The sequence below is a fragment of the Myxine glutinosa genome, chromosome 11 (assembly GCF_964187855.1).
Source record: "Myxine glutinosa chromosome 11, kmMyxGlut1.1, whole genome shotgun sequence".
NCBI lineage: Eukaryota > Metazoa > Chordata > Myxini > Myxiniformes > Myxinidae > Myxine > Myxine glutinosa.
Window position 1 is genome coordinate 47,566,069 of NC_136271.1, and position 22,001 is coordinate 47,588,069.

General features: G+C 39.6%; 1 protein-coding gene across 1 annotated transcript in view; it reads left to right on the plus strand.

Annotated features, from left to right (window-relative positions):
- Window positions 1-22,001, plus strand: part of LOC137436654 (ryanodine receptor 2) — a 344,268-nt gene that overhangs the window by 139,951 nt on the left and 182,316 nt on the right. The window contains exons 53-55 of the mRNA XM_078786637.1: window positions 16,547-16,710; window positions 16,890-16,968; window positions 21,043-21,132. Coding sequence (XP_078642763.1) covers window positions 16,547-16,710; window positions 16,890-16,968; window positions 21,043-21,132 — 333 coding nt within the window. The remainder of the gene's footprint in view (window positions 1-16,546; window positions 16,711-16,889; window positions 16,969-21,042; window positions 21,133-22,001) is intronic.

The following is a 22,001-nucleotide window of genomic DNA, read 5'->3' on the forward strand; positions in this document are numbered from 1 at the left end:
GGTGAGGTGTTTTGAATTACTTGGTGGTGAGGTGTTTTAAATCACATGGTGGTGAGGTGTTTTGAATTACGTGGTGGTGAGGTATTTATAATTACATGGTGGTGAGGTGTTTTTAATTATGTGGTGATGAGGTGTTTTGAATTATGTGGCTGTGAGGTGTTTTTATTTTGTGTTTTATGGCTGTGAGGTGTTTTTAATACGTGTTTTATGGCTGTGAGGTGTTTTCAATTTCGTGGTGGTGAAGTGTTTTTATTATGTGTTTTATGGCTGTGAGGTGTTTTTATTATGTGTTTTATGGCTGTGAGGTGTTTTTAATACGTGTTTTATGGCTGTGAGGTGTTTTCAATTTCGTGGTGGTGAAGTGTTTTTATTATGTGTTTTATGGCTGTGAAGTGTTTTTATTATGTGTTTTATGGCTGTGAGGTGTTTTTATTACGTGTTTTATGGTGGTGAGGTGTTTTAAATTACTTGGTGGTGAAGTGTTTTTATTACATGTTTTATGGTGGTGAGGTGTTTTAAATTACTTGGTGGTGAGGTGTTTTGAATTACTTGGTGGTGAGGTGTTTTAAATTACTTGGTGGTGAGGTGTTTTGAATTACTTGGTGGTGAGGTGTTTTAAATTACTTGGTGGTGAGGTGTTTTGAATTACTTGATGGTGAGGTGTTTTAAATTACTTGGTGGTGAGGTGTTTTGAATTACTTGGTGGTGAGGTGTTTTAAATTACTTGGTGGTGAGGTGTTTTAAATTACTTGGTGGTGAGGTGTTTTGAATTACTTGGTGGTGAGGTGTTTTAAATTACTTGGTGGTGAGGTGTTTTAAATTACTTGGTGGTGAGGTGTTTTGAATTACTTGGTGGTGAGGTGTTTTGAATTACTTGGTGGTGAGGTGTTTTAAATTACTTGGTGGTGAGGTGTTTTAAATTACTTGGTGGTGAGGTGTTTTTAATTATGTGGTGGTGAGGTGTAATCGTCCCAAACTTCCAGTCTGCACCTGCCCCTCCTGTGCTGAGGGGATCTTTCTTGAAAAAAAAAAACATTCAACCTAAATCTTCAACCTAAATTGCCTATAAAAATGTAATATCACAAACACAACAAATACATTTGTGCAAAATAATTGTTTGTATTATGATTGGTTTAAACCATGACAAAACGGCAACTATGGTACAATCATTTATCTACATATCTACACATCTGGGCAGTGTCTGTGTTGTCACTTAACGACTCCCTCAAACTTTTGTTTCCGTGGTTGTGAAGTGTTTTTAAATCACATGGTGGTGAGGTGTTTTGAATTACGTGGTGGTGAGGTATTTTTAATTATGTGGTGATGAGGTGTTTTGAATGACGTGGTGGTGAGGTGTTTTTATTTCGTGTTTTATGGCTGTGAGGTGTTTTTATTTCGTGTTTTATGGCTGTGAGGTGTTTTTATTACGTGTTTTATGGCTGAGGTGTTTTTATTACGTGTTTTATGGCTGTGAGGTGTTTTTATTACGTGTTTTATGGCTGTCAGGTGTTTTTATTACGTGTTTTATGGCTGTGAGGTGTTTTTAATTTCGTGGTGGTGAGGTGTTTTTATTACGTGTTTTATGGCTGTGAGGTGTTTTTAATTTCGTGTTGGTGAGGTGTTTTTATTACGTGTTTTATGGCTGTGAGGTGTTTTTATTACGTGTTTTATGGCTGTGAGGTGTTTTTATTACGTGTTTTATGGCTGTGAGGTGTTTTTAATTTCGTGGTGGCGAGTTGTTTTTATTACGTGTTTTATGGCTGTGAGGTGTTTTTATTTCGTGTTTTATGGCTGTGAGGTGTTTTTATTACGTGTTTTATGGCTGTGAGGTGTTTTTATTTCGTGTTTTATGGCTGTGAGGTGTTTTTATTACGTGTTTTATGGCTGTGAGGTGTTTTTATTCCGTGTTTTATGGCTGTGAGGTGTTTTTAATTTCGTGGTGGTGAGGTGTTTTTATTACGTGTTTTATGGCTGTGAGGTGTTTTTATTACGTGTTTTATAGCTGTGAGGTGTTTTTATTACGTGTTTTATAGCTGTGAGGTGTTTTTAATTTCGTGGTGGTGAGGTGTTTTTATTACGTGTTTTATGGCTGTGAGGTGTTTTTATTTCGTGTTTTATGGCTGTGAGGTGTATTTATTACGTGTTTTATGGCTGTGAGGTGTTTTTATTACGTGTTTTATGGCTGTGAGGTGTTTTTAATTTCGTTGTGGCGAGTTGTTTTTATTACGTGTTTTATGGCTGTGAGGTGTTTTTATTTCGTGTTTTATGGCTGTGAGATGTTTTTATTACGTGTTTTATGACTGTGAGGTGTTTTTATTACGTGTTTTATGGCTGTGAGGTGTTTTTAATTTCGTGGTGGCGAGTTGTTTTTATTACGTGTTTTATGGCTGTGAGGTGTTTTTATTTCGTGTTTTATGGCTGTGAGGTGTTTTTATTACGTGTTTTATGGCTGTGAGGTGTTTTTAATTTCGTGGTGGTGAGGTGTTTTTATTACGTGTTTTATGGCTTTTTTTTTTTTTTTTTTTTTTTTTTTTTTTGTATACTGAATCGAGGCTCGTGAAAGAGCTAACATTTACTTCACAAACAAATCAACCAGACAAACAAAATATATAAAAAGCGGGAGCGGAAAACAAGATGGGGAGAGAAGGTGAAGCACACAAACACAACATTTAAGAGCAGGGAGATGTGTGGAAGGGAGAGGGCTTGGGGGGAGGAGGCATGGGAAGGGGGGGGGGGGGTGGAGGGAGAAGTATAAAACACAAGGACACCAATGACTTCCAGGACAGAAGTTGGTATTTCAAAAAAGTGGAATTGGGGTGAAATTAGCGGGGGTAGAAAAGATCAAGGTTTTGGATGGGGGAAGATAAGAGATGGTGGTGAACAGCTGTTTTAAAGACCTGGAGGGTGGAGTGGGATTGAAGAGAGTGAGGGAGTTTGTTCCAGAGGCGGGAGAAAAGAGGAATGAAGGAGTGAAGGTGAGCAGAGAGTCTTGATTTTGGCAGTTTGACCATAAGAGGGTTGCAGGCAGATCTTGTGCGACCTGTAGGAATATTTGCGGGACAGAGCCCAGAGAGAGCTGGGGGGGCAAGGCCAGAGAGGAGTCGGTAGAAGATGGAAAGACCACCAACCTGCCTGCGGTGAGTGAGTGAGAGGCCCTTGGAGTTAGCTTCATCGCGGGAGATTCCAATGATTCTGAATGCTTTGGTTTCAACAGCGTGAAGATGAGCTAGGTGTGAGGCAGGAGCACCAGCCCAGAGGGGAGAGCAGTATTCCATTGAGCTGCGGATGAAAGCCTTGTATGTGGTGAGGAGCTCAGGTGTGCCAAGGAAGGACTTCGCACGACGGAGGATGCCCAGTCGGCGACTGGCTTTGGAGGCCAGATTTGAAATGTGGTTTTCCCAGGAAAGATCATGGCAGATAGTGAGACCCAAAAGCTTGAGTGACAGAACTTCTTGGAGAGGATTATTCAGAAAGTGGATGGGAGGGTTTTCCAGTCGGTCTTTTCGGAGAGACATCGTAAGAGTGTGAGATTTGTCAGGATTGAAAGACATGTTCCACTTGTTTGCCCAGTCTGTGATTTTGTCCAGGTCTGCAGAGAGTGAGGAGGCAGCAGACTGCCGATCTGAGGGATGAAGAATGGAGCGACAGAGAGTAGAGTCATCAGCAAAGAGATACAGAGGATTTTCAAGAGAGTCAGAGAGATCATTGATGAAGACCAGAAAAAGGACAGGGCCTAGAACACTGCCTTGTGGAACTCCAGCCTGAACAGGAAGAGGAGATGAAAGAAACCCATTCAGGGCCACACGTTGACTACGACTAGAGAGGAAGTCCGCCAGCCATGCGTGGAGATTTCCATGGATACCAAAAGAGGAGAGTTTGGTGAGCAGAGCGGGGTGCCAGACCGTATCGAAGGCACGTGATATGTCAAGGGAGACTGCTCTAATTTCCTGTTTGGCATTGAGGACCTCCATCCATTGTTGAGAAAGCAGAAGCAGCATGTCCAGAGTAGAGTGTCCAGGTCTGAAACCAAATTGATGATCAGAGATCAAGCCATTGGAGAAGAGGAAAGATTTCATATCTGAAGCAATGATGGATTCCATGACTTTGCTGATAATTGGGAGAAGGCTGATTGGTCTGTAGTTGCTGGGATCTGTTTTTGCACCTTGTTTGTGCAAAGCGGTGATGTTGGCAGATTTCCAAGCAGATGGAAGATGACCTTGAGCAAAAGAGAGGGTGAAGAGAACAGAGAGAGGGAGTGAAAGAGCGGAAGAACAGGATTTTAGGACCCGTGGGCTGATGCCGTCAGGTCCAGTTGCAGAATCCGAGTCGAGGGTTGACAGAAACTTTTCCACCTTGTCAGGAGGAAAGGACACAGAGTCCAGGAGCAGCTGGGTACGACTGGGTACGGTGGGTACAGAGAGGGATGGGTTAGGGACACAAGATTTAGAGGCGAACACAGAGTTGAGGCATTCAGCTTTTTCACGTGCGGAGTCAGCCGTGTGGCCATTTGAGGTGAGGGAGGGGATGGAGGGGGAACAAACACCAGAAACAGATTTGACCAGACGCCACCAGGATTTGGAAGAGGGAGACAGATAAGAGAGTTCGGTCCTGAGAACGGAGAGATATTGTTTCCTGGCTCTCCTGAGGGTGGACACACACTTGTTTCGGGCTTTGTGAAAGGAAATGAGATTTCCTTCCGTTGGATTTGCTTTCCAGGAGACGAAAGCAAGTTGTTTCTGGGCAATAGCCTCACCACAAGATTCCGTGTACCATGGACGGGAGGAAGGGTATGACAACAGAAGACGAGATGGGATAAATCTGTGCATGAGAGAGAGCAGTTTGCTTTGGAAGAATTCCCAGGAAGAATTTATGTCAGAGGCAGTAGAGATGGGAGACCAGTCCAGATGATTGATGGCTGCTTGAAGACCGTGCCAGTTGGCCTTAGTGAAATGCCAGACTCGTCGACGCTGAGGAGGCTCTCTGAGAATGGTCAGAGAGATGTCCACTTTAACAAGCACATGATCAACAGGCTGTGAGGTGTTTTTAATTTCGTGGTGGTGAGGTGTTTTTATTACGTGTTTTATGGCTGTGAGGTGTTTTTATTTCGTGTTTTATGGCTGTGAGGTGTTTTTATTTCGTGTTTTATGGCTGTGAGGTGTTTTTATTTCGTGTTTTATGGCTGTGAGGTGTTTTTATTTCGCGTTTTATGGCTGTGAGGTGTTTTTATTTCGTGTTTTATGGCTGTGAGGTGTTTTTATTACGTGTTTTATGGCTGTGAGGTGTTTTTATTACGTGTTTTATGGCTGTGAGGTGTTTTTAATTTTGTTGTGGTGAGGTGTTTTTATTACGTGTTTTATGGCTGTGAGGTGTTTTTAATTTCGTGGTGGTGAGGTGTTTTTATTACGTGTTTTATGGCTGTGATGTGTTTTTATTTCGTGTTTTATGGCTGTGAGGTGTTGTTATTACGTGTTTTATGGCTGTGAGGTGTTTTTATTACGTTTTTTATGGCTGTGAGGTGTTTTTAATTTCGTGGTGGCGAGTTGTTTTTATTACGTGTTTTATGGCTGTGAGGTGTTTTTATTTCGTGTTTTATGGCTGTGAGGTGTTTTTAATTTCGTGGTGGTGAGGTGTTTTTATTATGTGTTTTATGGCTGTGAGGTGTTTTTATTACGTGTTTTATGGCTGTGAGGTGTTTTTATTACGTGTTTTATGGCTGTGAGGTGTTTTTATTTCGTGTTTTATGGCTGTGAGGTGTTTTTATTACGTGTTTTATGGCTGTGAGGTGTTTTTATTTTGTGTTTTATGGCTGTGAGGTGTTTTTATTACGTGTTTTATGGCTGTGAGGTGTTTTTATTACGTGTTTTATAGCTGTGAGGTGTTTTTATTACGTGTTTTATGGCTGTGAGGTGTTTTTATTTCGTGTTTTATGGCTGTGAGGTGTTTTTATTACGTGTTTTATGGCTGTGAGGTGTTTTTATTACGTGTTTTATGGCTGTGAGGTGTTTTTAATTTCGTGGTGGCGAGTTGTTTTTATTACGTGTTTTATGGCTGTGAGGTGTTTTTATTTCGTGTTTTATGGCTGTGAGGTGTTTTTATTACGTGTTTTATGGCTGTGAGGTGTTTTTATTATGTGTTTTATGGCTGTGAGGTGTTTTTAATTTCGTGGTGGTGAGGTGTTTTTATTACGTGTTTTATGGCTGTGAGGTGTTTTTAATTTCGTGGTGGTGAGGTGTTTTTATTACGTGTTTTATGGCTGTGAGGTGTTTTTATTTCGTGTTTTATGGCTGTGAGGTGTTTTTATTACGTGTTTTATGGCTGTGAGGTGTTTTTATTATGTGTTTTATGGCTGTGAGGTGTTTTTAATTTCGTGGTGGTGAGGTGTTTTTATTACGTGTTTTATGGCTGTGAGGTGTTTTTATTTCGTGTTTTATGGCTGTGAGGTGTTTTTATTACGTGTTTTATGGCTGTGAGGTGTTTTTATTACATGTTTTATGGCTGTGAGATGTTTTTAATTTCGTGGTGGCGAGTTGTTTTTATTACGTGTTTTATGACTGTGAGGTGTTTTTATTTCGTGTTTTATGGCTGTGAGGTGTTTTTAATTTCGTGGTGGTGAGGTGTTTTTATTACGTGTTTTATGGCTGTGAGGTGTTTTTATTTCGTGTTTTATGGCTGTGAGGTGTTTTTATTACGTGTTTTATGGCTGTGAGGTGTTTTTATTACGTGTTTTATGGCTGTGAGGTGTTTTTAATTTCGTGGTGGTGAGGTGTTTTTATTACGTGTTTTATGGCTGTGAGGTGTTTTTATTTCGTGTTTTATGGCTGTGAGGTGTTTTTATTATGTGTTTTATGGCTGTGAGGTGTTTTTATTTCGTGTTTTATGGCTGTGAGGTGTTTTTATTACGTGTTTTATGGCTGTGAGGTGTTTTTATTCCGTGTTTTATCTCTGTGAGGTGTTTTTAATTTCGTGGTGGTGAGGTGTTTTTATTACGTGTTTTATGGCTGTGAGGTGTTTTTATTACGTGTTTTATGGCTGTGAGGTGTTTTTATTACGTGTTTTATAGCTGTGAGGTGTTTTTATTACGTGTTTTATAGCTGTGAGGTGTTTTTAATTTTGTGGTGGTGAGGTGTTTTTATTACGTGTTTTATGGCTGTGAGGTGTTTTTATTTCGTGTTTTATGGCTGTGAGGTGTTTTTATTACGTGTTTTATGGCTGTGAGGTGTTTTTATTACGTGTTTTATGGCTGTGAGGTGTTTTTATTACGTGTTTTATGGCTGTGAGGTGTTTTTATTACGTGTTTTATGGCTGTGAGGTGTTTTTAATTTCGTGGTGGCGAGTTGTTTTTATTACGTGTTTTATGGCTGTGAGGTGTTTTTATTTCGTGTTTTATGGCTGTGAGGTGTTTTTATTTCGTGTTTTATGGCTGTGAGGTGTTTTTATTTCGTGTTTTATGGCTGTGAGGTGTTTTTATTACGTGTTTTATGGCTGTGAGGTGTTTTTATTTCGTGTTTTATGGCTGTGAGGTGTTTTTATTACGTGTTTTATGGCTGTGAGGTGTTTTTATTCCATGTTTTATGGCTGTGAGGTGTTTTTAATTTCGTGGTGGTGAGGTGTTTTTATTACGTGTTTTATGGCTGTGAGGTGTTTTTATTACGTGTTTTATAGCTGTGAGGTGTTTTTATTACGTGTTTTATAGCTGTGAGGTGTTTTTAATTTCGTGGTGGTGAGGTGTTTTTATTACGTGTTTTATGGCTGTGAGGTGTTTTTATTTCGTGTTTTATGGCTGTGAGGTGTATTTATTACGTGTTTTATGGCTGTGAGGTGTTTTTATTACGTGTTTTATGGCTGTGAGGTGTTTTTAATTTCGTTGTGGCGAGTTGTTTTTATTACGTGTTTTATGGCTGTGAGGTGTTTCTATTTCGTGTTTTATGGCTGTGAGATGTTTTTATTACGTGTTTTATGGCTGTGAGGTGTTTTTATTACGTGTTTTATGGCTGTGAGGTGTTTTTAATTTCGTGGTGGCGAGTTGTTTTTATTACGTGTTTTATGGCTGTGAGGTGTTTTTATTTCGTGTTTTATGGCTGTGAGGTGTTTTTATTACGTGTTTTATGGCTGTGAGGTGTTTTTAATTTCGTGGTGGTGAGGTGTTTTTATTACGTGTTTTATGGCTGTGAGGTGTTTTTAATTTCGTGGTGGTGAGGTGTTTTTATTACGTGTTTTATGGCTGTGAGGTGTTTTTATTTCGTGTTTTATGGCTGTGAGGTGTTTTTATTTCGTGTTTTATGGCTGTGAGGTGTTTTTATTTCGTGTTTTATGGCTGTGAGGTGTTTTTATTTCGTGTTTTATGGATGTGAGGTGTTTTTATTACGTGTTTTATGGCTGTGATGTGTTTTTATTTCGTGTTTTATGGCTGTGAGGTGTTGTTATTACGTGTTTTATGGCTGTGAGGTGTTTTTATTACGTGTTTTATGGCTGTGAGGTGTTTTTAATTTCGTGGTGGCGAGTTGTTTTTATTACGTGTTTTATGGCTGTGAGGTGTTTTTATTTCGTGTTTTATGGCTGTGAGGTGTTTTTAATTTCGTGGTGGTGAGGTGTTTTTATTATGTGTTTTATGGCTGTGAGGTGTTTTTAATTTCGTGGTGGTGAGGTGTTTTTATTACGTGTTTTATGGCTGTGAGGTGTTTTTATTTCGTGTTTTATGGCTGTGAGGTGTTTTTATTTCGTGTTTTATGGCTGTGAGGTGTTTTTATTTCGTGTTTTATGGCTGTGAGGTGTTTTTATTTCGTGTTTTATGGATGTGAGGTGTTTTTATTACGTGTTTTATGGCTGTGATGTGTTTTTATTTCGTGTTTTATGGCTGTGAGGTGTTGTTATTACGTGTTTTATGGCTGTGAGGTGTTTTTATTACGTGTTTTATGGCTGTGAGGTGTTTTTAATTTCGTGGTGGCGAGTTGTTTTTATTACGTGTTTTATGGCTGTGAGGTGTTTTTATTTCGTGTTTTATGGCTGTGAGGTGTTTTTAATTTCGTGGTGGTGAGGTGTTTTTATTATGTGTTTTATGGCTGTGAGGTGTTTTTATTACGTGTTTTATGGCTGTGAGGTGTTTTTATTTCGTGTTTTATGGCTGTGAGGTGTTTTTATTACGTGTTTTATGGCTGTGAGGTGTTTTTATTTTGTGTTTTATGGCTGTGAGGTGTTTTTATTACGTGTTTTATGGCTGTGAGGTGTTTTAATTCCGTGTTTTATGGCTGTGAGGTGTTTTTAATTTCGTGGTGGTGAGGTGTTTTTATTACGTGTTTTATGGCTGTGAGGTGTTTTTATTACGTGTTTTATAGCTGTGAGGTGTTTTTATTACGTGTTTTATAGCTGTGAGGTGTTTTTAATTTCGTGGTGGTGAGGTGTTTTTATTACGTGTTTTATGGCTGTGAGGTGTTTTTATTTCGTGTTTTATGGCTGTGAGGTGTTTTTATTACGTGTTTTATGGCTGTGAGGTGTTTTTATTACGTGTTTTATGGCTGTGAGGTGTTTTTAATTTCGTGGTGGCGAGTTGTTTTTATTACGTGTTTTATGGCTGTGAGGTGTTTTTATTTCGTGTTTTATGGCTGTGAGGTGTTTTTATTACGTGTTTTATGGCTGTGAGGTGTTTTTATTATGTGTTTTATGGCTGTGAGGTGTTTTTAATTTCGTGGTGGTGAGGTGTTTTTATTACGTGTTTTATGGCTGTGAGGTGTTTTTAATTTCGTGGTGGTGAGGTGTTTTTATTACGTGTTTTATGGCTGTGAGGTGTTTTTATTTCGTGTTTTATGGCTGTGAGGTGTTTTTATTACGTGTTTTATGGCTGTGAGGTGTTTTTATTACATGTTTTATGGCTGTGAGATGTTTTTAATTTCGTGGTGGCGAGTTGTTTTTATTACCTGTTTTATGACTGTGAGGTGTTTTTATTTCGTGTTTTATGGCTGTGAGGTGTTTTTAATTTCGTGGTGGTGAGGTGTTTTTATTACGTGTTTTATGGCTGTGAGGTGTTTTTATTTCGTGTTTTATGGCTGTGAGGTGTTTTTATTACGTGTTTTATGGCTGTGAGGTGTTTTTATTACGTGTTTTATGGCTGTGAGGTGTTTTTAATTTCGTGGTGGTGAGGTGTTTTTATTACGTATTTTATGGCTGTGAGGTGTTTTTATTTCGTGTTTTATGGCTGTGAGGTTTTTTTATTACGTGTTTTATGGCTGTGAGGTGTTTTTATTTCGTGTTTTATGGCTGTGAGGTGTTTTTATTACGTGTTTTATGGCTGTGAGGTGTTTTTATTCCGTGTTTTATCTCTGTGAGGTGTTTTTAATTTCGTGGTGGTGAGGTGTTTTTATTACGTGTTTTATGGCTGTGAGGTGTTTTTATTACGTGTTTTATGGCTGTGAGGTGTTTTTATTACGTGTTTTATAGCTGTGAGGTGTTTTTATTACGTGTTTTATAGCTGTGAGGTGTTTTTAATTTCGTGGTGGTGAGGTGTTTTTATTACGTGTTTTATGGCTGTGAGGTGTTTTTATTTCGTGTTTTATGGCTGTGAGGTGTTTTTATTACGTGTTTTATGGCTGTGAGGTGTTTTTATTACGTGTTTTATGGCTGTGAGGTGTTTTTATTACGTGTTTTATGGCTGTGAGGTGTTTTTATTACGTGTTTTATGGCTGTGAGGTGTTTTTAATTTCGTGGTGGCGAGTTGTTTTTATTACGTGTTTTATGGCTGTGAGGTGTTTTTATTTCGTGTTTTATGGCTGTGAGGTGTTTTTATTTCGTGTTTTATGGCTGTGAGGTGTTTTTATTTCGTGTTTTATGGCTGTGAGGTGTTTTTATTACGTGTTTTATGGCTGTGAGGTGTTTTTATTTCGTGTTTTATGGCTGTGAGGTGTTTTTATTACGTGTTTTATGGCTGTGAGGTGTTTTTATTCCGTGTTTTATGGCTGTGAGGTGTTTTTAATTTCGTGGTGGTGAGGTGTTTTTATTACGTGTTTTATGGCTGTGAGGTGTTTTTATTACGTGTTTTATAGCTGTGAGGTGTTTTTATTACGTGTTTTATAGCTGTGAGGTGTTTTTAATTTCGTGGTGGTGAGGTGTTTTTATTTCGTGTTTTATGGCTGTGAGGTGTTTTTATTACGTGTTTTATGGCTGTGAGGTGTTTTTATTACGTGTTTTATGGCTGTGAGGTGTTTTTATTACGTGTTTTATGGCTGTGAGGTGTTTTTAATTTCGTGGTGGCGAGTTGTTTTTATTACGTGTTTTATGGCTGTGAGGTGTTTTTATTTCGTGTTTTATGGCTGTGAGGTGTTTTTATTTCGTGTTTTATGGCTGTGAGGTGTTTTTATTTCGTGTTTTATGGCTGTGAGGTGTTTTTATTACGTGTTTTATGGCTGTGAGGTGTTTTTATTTCGTGTTTTATGGCTGTGAGGTGTTTTTATTACGTGTTTTATGGCTGTGAGGTGTTTTTATTCCGTGTTTTATGGCTGTGAGGTGTTTTTAATTTCGTGGTGGTGAGGTGTTTTTATTACGTGTTTTATGGCTGTGAGGTGTTTTTATTACGTGTTTTATAGCTGTGAGGTGTTTTTATTACGTGTTTTATGGCTGTGAGGTGTTTTTAATTTCGTTGTGGCGAGTTGTTTTTATTACGTGTTTTATGGCTGTGAGGTGTTTCTATTTCGTGTTTTATGGCTGTGAGATGTTTTTATTACGTGTTTTATGGCTGTGAGGTGTTTTTATTACGTGTTTTATGGCTGTGAGGTGTTTTTAATTTCGTGGTGGCGAGTTGTTTTTATTACGTGTTTTATGGCTGTGAGGTGTTTTTATTTCGTGTTTTATGGCTGTGAGGTGTTTTTATTACGTGTTTTATGGCTGTGAGGTGTTTTTAATTTCGTGGTGGTGAGGTGTTTTTATTACGTGTTTTATGGCTGTGAGGTGTTTTTAATTTCGTGGTGGTGAGGTGTTTTTATTACGTGTTTTATGGCTGTGAGGTGTTTTTATTTCGTGTTTTATGGCTGTGAGGTGTTTTTATTTCGTGTTTTATGGCTGTGAGGTGTTTTTATTTCGTGTTTTATGGCTGTGAGGTGTTTTTATTTCGTGTTTTATGGCTGTGAGGTGTTTTTATTACGTGTTTTATGGCTGTGAGGTGTTTTTAATTTCGTGGTGGTGAGGTGTTTTTATTACGTGTTTTATGGCTGTGAGGTGTTTTTAATTTCGTGGTGGTGAGGTGTTTTTATTACGTGTTTTATGGCTGTGATGTGTTTTTATTTCGTGTTTTATGGCTGTGAGGTGGTGTTATTACGTGTTTTATGGCTGTGAGGTGTTTTTATTACGTGTTTTATGGCTGTGAGGTGTTTTTAATTTCGTGGTGGCGAGTTGTTTTTATTACGTGTTTTATGGCTGTGAGGTGTTTTTATTTCGTGTTTTATGGCTGTGAGGTGTTTTTAATTTCGTGGTGGTGAGGTGTTTTTATTACGTGTTTTATGGCTGTGAGGTGTTTTTATTACGTGTTTTATGGCTGTGAGGTGTTTTTATTACGTGTTTTATGGCTGTGAGGTGTTTTTATTTCGTGTTTTATGGCTGTGAGGTGTTTTTATTACGTGTTTTATGGCTGTGAGGTGTTTTTATTTTGTGTTTTATGGCTGTGAGGTGTTTTTATTACGTGTTTTATGGCTGTGAGGTGTTTTAATTCCGTGTTTTATGGCTGTGAGGTGTTTTTAATTTCGTGGTGGTGAGGTGTTTTTATTACGTGTTTTATGGCTGTGAGGTGTTTTTATTACGTGTTTTATAGCTGTGAGGTGTTTTTATTACGTGTTTTATAGCTGTGAGGTGTTTTTAATTTCGTGGTGGTGAGGTGTTTTTATTACGTGTTTTATGGCTGTGAGGTGTTTTTATTTCGTGTTTTATGGCTGTGAGGTGTTTTTATTACGTGTTTTATGGCTGTAAGGTGTTTTTATTACGTGTTTTATGGCTGTGAGGTGTTTTTAATTTCGTGGTGGCGAGTTGTTTTTATTACGTGTTTTATGGCTGTGAGGTGTTTTTATTTCGTGTTTTATGGCTGTGAGGTGTTTTTATTACGTGTTTTATGGCTGTGAGGTGTTTTTATTATGTGTTTTATGGCTGTGAGGTGTTTTTAATTTCGTGGTGGTGAGGTGTTTTTATTACGTGTTTTATGGCTGTGAGGTGTTTTTAATTTCGTGGTGGTGAGGTGTTTTTATTACGTGTTTTATGGCTGTGAGGTGTTTTTATTTCGTGTTTTATGGCTGTGAGGTGTTTTTATTACGTGTTTTATGGCTGTGAGGTGTTTTTATTACATGTTTTATGGCTGTGAGATGTTTTTAATATCGTGGTGGCGAGTTGTTTTTATTACGTGTTTTATGACTGTGAGGTGTTTTTATTTCGTGTTTTATGGCTGTGAGGTGTTTTTAATTTCGTGGTGGTGAGGTGTTTTTATTACGTGTTTTATGGCTGTGAGGTGTTTTTATTACGTGTTTTATGGCTGTGAGGTGTTTTTATTACGTGTTTTATGGCTGTGAGGTGTTTTTAATTTCGTGGTGGTGAGGTGTTTTTATTACGTGTTTTATGGCTGTGAGGTGTTTTTATTTCGTGTTTTATGGCTGTGAGGTGTTTTTATTACGTGTTTTATGGCTGTGAGGTGTTTTTATTTCGTGTTTTATGGCTGTGAGGTGTTTTTATTACGTGTTTTATGGCTGTGAGGTGTTTTTATTCCGTGTTTTATCTCTGTGAGGTGTTTTTAATTTCGTGGTGGTGAGGTGTTTTTATTACGTGTTTTATGGCTGTGAGGTGTTTTTATTACGTGTTTTATGGCTGTGAGGTGTTTTTATTACGTGTTTTATAGCTGTGAGGTGTTTTTATTACGTGTTTTATAGCTGTGAGGTGTTTTTAATTTCGTGGTGGTGAGGTGTTTTTATTACGTGTTTTATGGCTGTGAGGTGTTTTTATTTCGTGTTTTATGGCTGTGAGGTGTTTTTATTACGTGTTTTATGGCTGTGAGGTGTTTTTATTACGTGTTTTATGGCTGTGAGGTGTTTTTATTACGTGTTTTATGGCTGTGAGGTGTTTTTATTACGTGTTTTATGGCTGTGAGGTGTTTTTAATTTCGTGGTGGCGAGTTGTTTTTTATTACGTGTTTTATGGCTGTGAGGTGTTTTTATTTCGTGTTTTATGGCTGTGAGGTGTTTTTAATTTCGTGGTGGTGAGGTGTTTATATTACGTGTTTTATGGCTGTGAGGTGTTTTTATTTCGTGTTTTATGGCTGTGAGGTGTTTTTATTACGTGTTTTATGGCTGTGAGGTGTTTTTAATTTCGTGGTGGCGAGTTGTTGTTATTACGTGTTTTATGGCTGTGAGGTGTTTTTATTTCGTGTTTTATGGCTGTGAGGTGTTTTTATTACGTGTTTTATGGCTGTGAGGTGTTTTTATTACGTGTTTTATGGCTGTGAGATGTTTTTAATTTTGTGGTGGCGAGTTGTTTTTATTACGTGTTTTATGGCTGTGAGGTGTTTTTATTTCGTGTTTTATGGCTGTGAGGTGTTTTTAATTTCGTGGTGGTGAGGTGTTTTTATTACGTGTTTTATGGCTGTGAGGTGTTTTTATTTCGTGTTTTATGGCTGTGAGGTGTTTTTATTATGTGTTTTATGGCTGTGAGGTGTTTTTTTTACGTGTTTTATGGCTGTGAGGTGTTTTTAATTTCGTGGTGGTGACGTGTTTTTATTACGTGTTTTATGGCTGTGAGGTGTTTTTATTTCGTGTTTTCTGGCTGTGAGGTGTTTTTATTACGTGTTTTATGGCTGTGAGGTGTTTTTATTACGTGTTTTATGGCTGTGAGGTGTTTTTATTACGTGTTTTATGGCTGTGAGGTGTTTTTATTTCGTGTTTTATGGCTGTGAGGTGTTTTTATTACGTGTTTTATGGCTGTGAGGTGTTTTTATTCCGTGTTTTATCTCTGTGAGGTGTTTTTAATTTCGTGGTGGTGAGGTGTTTTTATTACGTGTTTTATGGCTGTGAGGTGTTTTTATTACGTGTTTTATAGCTGTGAGGTGTTTTTATTACGTGTTTTATAGCTGTGAGGTGTTTTTAATTTCGTGGTGGTGAGGTGTTTTTATTACGTGTTTTATGGCTGTGAGGTGTTTTTATTTCGTGTTTTATGGCTGTGAGGTGTTTTTATTACGTGTTTTATGGCTGTGAGGTGTTTTTATTACGTGTTTTATGGCTGTGAGGTGTTTTTATTACGTGTTTTATGGCTGTGAGGTGTTTTTAATTTCGTGGTGGTGAGGTGTTTTTATTACGTGTTTTATGGCTGTGAGGTGTTTTTATTACGTGTTTTATAGCTGTGAGGTGTTTTTAATTTCGTGGTGGTGAGGTGTTTTTATTACGTGTTTTATGGCTGTGAGGTGTTTTTATTACGTGTTTTATAGCTGTGAGGTGTTTTTATTACGTGTTTTATGGCTGTGAGGTGTTTTTATTACGTGTTTTATGGCTGTGAGGTGTTTTTATTACGTGTTTTATGGCTGTGAGGTGTTTTTAATTTCGTGGTGGTGAGGTGTTTTTATTACGTGTTTTATAGCTGTGAGGTGTTTTTATTACGTGTTTTATGGCTGTGAGGTGTTTTTATTACGTGTTTTATGGCTGTGAGGTGTTTTTATTACGTGTTTTATGGCTGTGAGGTGTTTTTAATTTCGTGGTGGTGAGGTGTTTTTATTACGTGTTTTATGGCTGTGAAGTGTTTTTATTACGTGTTTTATGGCTGTGAGGTGTTTTTAATTTCGTGGTGGTGAGGTGTTTTTATTACGTGTTTTATGGCTGTGAGGTGTTTTTATTACGTGTTTTATGGCTGTGAGGTGTTTTTATTACGTGTTTTATGGCTGTGAGGTGTTTTTAATTTCGTGGTGGTGAGGTGTTTTTATTACGTGTTTTATGGCTGTGAGGTGTTTTGAATTACTTCGCGAGCCGAGCCAAGCTAGTATATGTAATATATAAACCTGTCATAAGAAATTGTTTTTAATTTGCAGGGAATTAGAAAATATGGTTAAGAAAGATGGTGTCTGCCGTGCCTTTTCATTTGCCCCAAGGGAATTGATGGTGGATTGGCATCCCATGTAGACCAGAGAAGGCAAAGCAGGCATCTCCTTAGAGGTCATTATTAAGCTAGCTGGGTTTTAAATCGACATCTGATAACAACATGGTAATTTTGGGGGAAGGGGTGGTGCGAGTTCTGTTTTCAAAACCTTTGAATCTGGGATTTTGGATTTGACTCCACTTCTGGGATGCCTGCCGAGTTCCTTTATGACCGAGGCACTCACTGTACTTATATTTAGTGAGAATTGGCTGATATGTTAAAGGAAGTGACTTGTTATAGTTTAGGGTGGATGGAATCAAATGATCCAGGGTGTTGGGGACTGCCCACATAGCTTCCTGGGCAAGAAAATACACTGGGATGGTTTGCCATTGCCTGATGGATGTTTAGGCTGTTTACCGGTATAAGAGGTGTGGTGGTGTTCAGTATTGGCTGTGTGTGTGTGGTGTAGCGCTGTGAACCGGAACTCTTCAAGGTGGCTCTGCCTTGCCTTAGCGCCATCGCCGGTGCCCTTCCGCCGGACTACATGGAATCTCAATACATGGCCGCATTGGAGAAACAGGCTACAGTGGACACAGAAGGAAACTTCGACCCGAGGCCTGTGGACACCATCAGGTGGGTGACAATCTGTATGAAAATGGCAGTAACTAATCAAAAAAAATTTGCAGGTATATTTTTTTAGACTCGGATGATAAAAATGTTTTAGAGGAGCGAGAATCTCATTTTGACTGCATTCTCAATCATGTGCCATTACCATGATCACTGATTTAATTCTCACTTCCGTTTCCCCAAAGCATACTCATCCCAGAGAAATTTGATGGACTTACGAACAAGTATGCTGAGCACACACATGACAAGTGGGCAATGGAAAAGGTAAGGTTTTTTTTTTTTACTTGCTTTCTACCATGTTTTTTCTTTCTCATCTTGCCATTCTTTATTTTTCTCTCCTTAATATCTCTATCTTTAATCCTCCTTGTCCTTTCATTTTATTTCTTTGTGACTTTCTTAGTTTTTTTCTTTCCTTTTTCTTTTCTTTCCTCATTCATTAATCCAGTCAGTCTCCCTCTACTCTTGTAGCATTGTGCCTCTCAACAGAATCCTTTCATCTCCTTTTCTCTTTAAGGTTGGCGTGCCCCAAGGCATTGTTCTGGACCAGTCCTATTCCTGATCTTCCTCAATGATCTCTTTGACTCTGGAAAATCCCCTTTATCCATTTGCTGATGACTCCAACCTCTACCTTGGCATCCCTCATCCTTCAGATAGGTAGGCAGCAGCCTCTTCCCTCCCTGCAGACCTTCATAGAATACCAGGAGTCAAACACATATCAGACATATCACGACTGGGCATCCTCCGTCATATGAAGTCTTTCCATGACACACCTGAACTTCTATTCACCTGTAAGGTCTTCACCCACAGTTTGAGGGAGTGCTGCTTTCCACTTTGGGGAGTACTACTTATCCCTGCCTCACATCATGCTCAGCTTGACGCCATGGAAAACAAGGCCTTCCAGCTCAATGGAATCTCCCACATTGAATCTGTCTATGGACCTTTAAATTTCCCATTGCAGACAGGTCGGTGGTCTCTCCGTCTTTCATCTCCTCCTTTCAGGTGTTGCACCGTCTGCTCTTTCCATGCTTTGTCCCCCCCCCCCCCCCCCCTCAGGTTTATGCAGGGTACACGGTGTCCACCAGCAACAACCAAAATCGAATGAGTGGAGGTGGGCAGAGATTCTGGATTTTGGGAGTTTCACCAGAAGGGGGTTGCTGGTGGCAACATCCAGAATCTCTGCCCACCTCCACTCATTCGATTTTCTTTTTCCCCACCTGTCAACATTGACATTCTCTTCAATCGCATTATTCCCTCCAAGTCTTCAAAACAGCTGTTCACCACCAACTCAGATCATCCCCCATTCAAAACCTTGATCTTTTCTACCCCCATTAACCTCCCCATCCCCAAGTCCATCTCCTTCCAAATTTCCACTATTTCCTTCCTGAGAGTTTGCTTCTGTATCCATCTTGTCCACCCCATGCATCTTCCCCTACCCCTCTTTCCTCCCCAATTTCTTTATTTGTCCAACTCTCTCTAGTTTATCCTTCAACCCTGCTGTTAGTGTTTCCCCCCTCTTTCTACTGTTCCTTTTGTTCTGTTGCTTTCTGATCCATTCAGAGTTCTCACTCTTCCACGAGCCTGGTATACAAAAAAACCACAATGTTTCAGGACATTTTTTTCAGTGTGGACAAATTTGTAAGGCCTGGCTAGGGCAGCAGTCATTAAGAAATGTAAGGCAATGTAGTTAGTAAGAAAATGCTTTACAATGCAGTATTTGTGTTTCCTTTTTATAATGCCATGGCAAGTGAGCCTTTTGTTTGGTATTGTTATGAATTTGGTAGAGCAATATCTAGAGCTAGGTAGAACTGAATAGGTAGGTATTCGGCTGTCGTGACAGGGACTCTACATGTAATAAGTTCTTGATGTTTAGGCGTTTGTCGGGGTAAGATGTATGATTGTGGATCTACCTGGAGGTCCGAGTGTTAAATAGCGAGGGATTAAAGGTAACGCCCCTGTGAGTCTCACCTAGTAATCAAACCTTTGTCCTTTATGGCACTGCAAACCACATAAACATTAGTTAGGTCCTTAGCGCAACATTAAATAATCCCCCTTTCCCTGACAAGGACTTCGTAATAAATTGACAGGAAACCAGGTCAAAAACACCGCCACGATTGGCCGCCACCGTGTACACCTCCAAAGGCCTACAAACCTGGCCGGCACGTGTTATGCCAGGACCGCAGGGTCGCGTAACGGGGGAGATGTCAGGAGTCGCGGGAGGCTTTGATTGGCTGAGGAGTGCGCAATGTGACGTCATCGGCCACCAATATAGGCGACGGTCGGACGCCATTTCAGTTGAGTTGAGTTGAGTTGAGTTCGTGGCAGGCACTGCAGACGCAGGCAGGCACCAGAGAGTTGAGCGGTGGTGGAGAGTTGGAGAGGACACGCCATTCCAGTCGCAGTTCGAGTGCAGTTCGGGTTGTAGGGAGTCGCAGGAGACACACGAGAGCACACCCAGTTGGCACTGAGCAGTTCGTTGGCACTTGGCTGCCAGCACTCCCGCGTCGAGTCGAGTGGAGTTGAAAGGAGTCCTTCCTGTCCCTGGTCAAGTGGAGCCGCTGGCCTGCGTCGGACGCGTGGTGCTTGGAGCGAGGGGCCTCGTGGTGTGCGATCGGGCCGGAAGGAGCGGTGCTGGACACCAACAATACAAGACGACAAAGACAGATAAGCCCGATCTCCGCGTATATTTTGAACGACGGGACGTGTTATTTTCGTGATTAATCTCCCTCGTTTGTGTTTGCTGTCAGTCGTGTGGGGACGTCCCGATTTAGGTTTATTAGAGTTATTAGATTTACCGGCGGGCTTTTTCACTGGCTTTACTTTTCCTAATAAACCCTTATATTACTTTTTGTACATAATATCTGAACGCAGTTTTCCTGGGTGTTTGATTTTAATAGATAAGGTTGCGGAGCCTTCGCTGCGCCCCGCCATTCCGCGCGTTGGTGTTGAACTTGAGTCCGCCATTGAGTGTTCGCCTCGGGAGTTAAAGTCTCGCAAATCGGTCATCCGTAACTGTGGTGTTAATCACGGTTACGCGACAGTATTATTGGCTCTGCAATACCCATAACTATTGTCTCAGTACCCAAGTTAACAAACAATGAGTTTTATTACTTTGCTGCATATGCATGCTCAGTGAAGGCCTCATTTGCAGGAATATTAACTGGAATCGCAGACATCCTCATGCGGATACAATATGTCTCCCCCTCTCCCTCACTTTGACCCTTGAAAATCAAATGGAAGACGCCAGACCAATGTTTACCTGCTTTAGTCAGAACTGGTTGTGGTCAGGTTTTTATCTGCCAAGTTTTGTCTGGATGGTTTAAATATAAAGGCTTGCCAGATCAAAACCTTTAATAGTGTGACCAATTTTGATCTTTGACCCCTGTGAAATCAAAAGAAAGGAAGACAACCATCAATTTCTGCCTGCTTTTTTCAGTTGGGGTCATAGGAAGGTATGCTTGTGTCAGGTTTTGTCTGCATTGGATAAAATATATAAAGGCATATGGCAAGCCAAAAACCTTAATTTAGAATTTAATTTTGCCCTTTAAAGTCTGGAAAATCGAAAAGAAAACACCAGACAATGCATACCCGCTTTAGTCTGTAAGAGCTATGGTAAATGCATCATTTTGCCAACCCCAGTCTGGATCAACGGAAATACAAAGGGATGACAAGCCAGAATCCTTGTATAAATTTGCAATTGGTCACTGTCTTTTTATTTTTTTAAATACATAATTGCCATCATGCGTAGGAAAATACTCGTACATAGGAACACCATAGGAAGGAAAAACATACATTAACCCTTTGAGTACGGATGACGTCCAGTGCCGCAACCCGCGAAAAAGTTTTGTGTACGCATGACGTTACTACACGTCATCGACGATACCTATAAATAGATCGTCAGTACGTGGTTGCATTCCCGTACCAAAATGCCAAATGAATCCCGTACCGGGGGTATTTTTATCAAAAAAAAATCCCGTACTCAAAGGGTTAAAAAAGGAGGAAAAAACTGAATACATAGGAAAAACAATACATATGCCCTCCGTGTAGGTGGAGACACAAATAAAACAATTTGTCTACAAAACTGTGATGACATTCATTATTTTTCTAAACATCTTGCAACCTAGATTTTAAAAAATTACCGGTTTTTGTTTCAGTGATATGATGAACATACTCGTAGATCAGTATAAAGCTTAGATTTTCCTTTCTGTTGTGTCTTAATTGGGATTTTGTTATTCGATCAAAATAAAATGTGCGGCTTTACCTGAGAATATTTTTTAAACCCGTTGATTGTTCAAAGGTAAGATAGCCCTCCTGTTTAACCTCTTATTCCTTCCATGGCAGTTGACAGCCGACTGGACCTGCTCTGAAATCCTCGATGAGGAAGCGAAAACTCACCCAATGCTCAAACCTTTCAAACTCTTTTCTGAGAAGGTGACCTTATTACTACGTGTGTGTGTGTGTGTGTGTGTGTGTGTGTGTGTGTGTGTGTGTGTGTGTGTGTGTGTGTGTGTGTGTTTTGTGGAAATTATCTTTACGGGCTAAATACTATTTAGTATAATGGCAGGTATTGCCTAACTATCTGTTTGGTTAAGTGTATCGCACTACATGTGTATAGATATGTGTTGCGTATATAATTATAGACAGTCATTCACCTCTCTCGTGTTATTCCCATCTCATTCCGTGTATTCTTCCCCTTCTTTTGTCTGCCCAAATATCTGCCCATTCTTTTGTCTGCCCGCAAGAGTGGCTGTAACCGCCCTAAACTGGCTCCTGGTACAGCACCTGTTCATGGCAAAACATCGGATCACAATGCGTTCACGCCAATCGATAATGCCACTGATCGGGGAGTGAGCGCAAAACATTCCACAATACGATCCTACCCCTTTGATATTGCCACCAATCAGGGGGACATATTGATCGGGTCAGAAAGTGCTGATGCTCCCCAAATAAGCAGCCAACCGGGGGGCAACCCAAGGGGATCACAAGCGACCATAGGCGGCGCTACACACCGTGAGCCAGGCCATTAAAGAGCAGGCTCATTTGTGGCTCCTGGGCATTACATCATCGGTGGCTGGCCTGTCGTCATCGCTTCTCCAGAGACTGACTGCCACGCTAGGCTCACCACTCAGCTTCTCACCAGATTAGAACCTGGGCAACTGGGTCGGACCACAGTTACACAGATATATATATATGTATATATATATATATATATATATATATATATATATATATATATATATATATATATATATATATATATATATATATATATATATATATAAATTGTTACAGACACGACT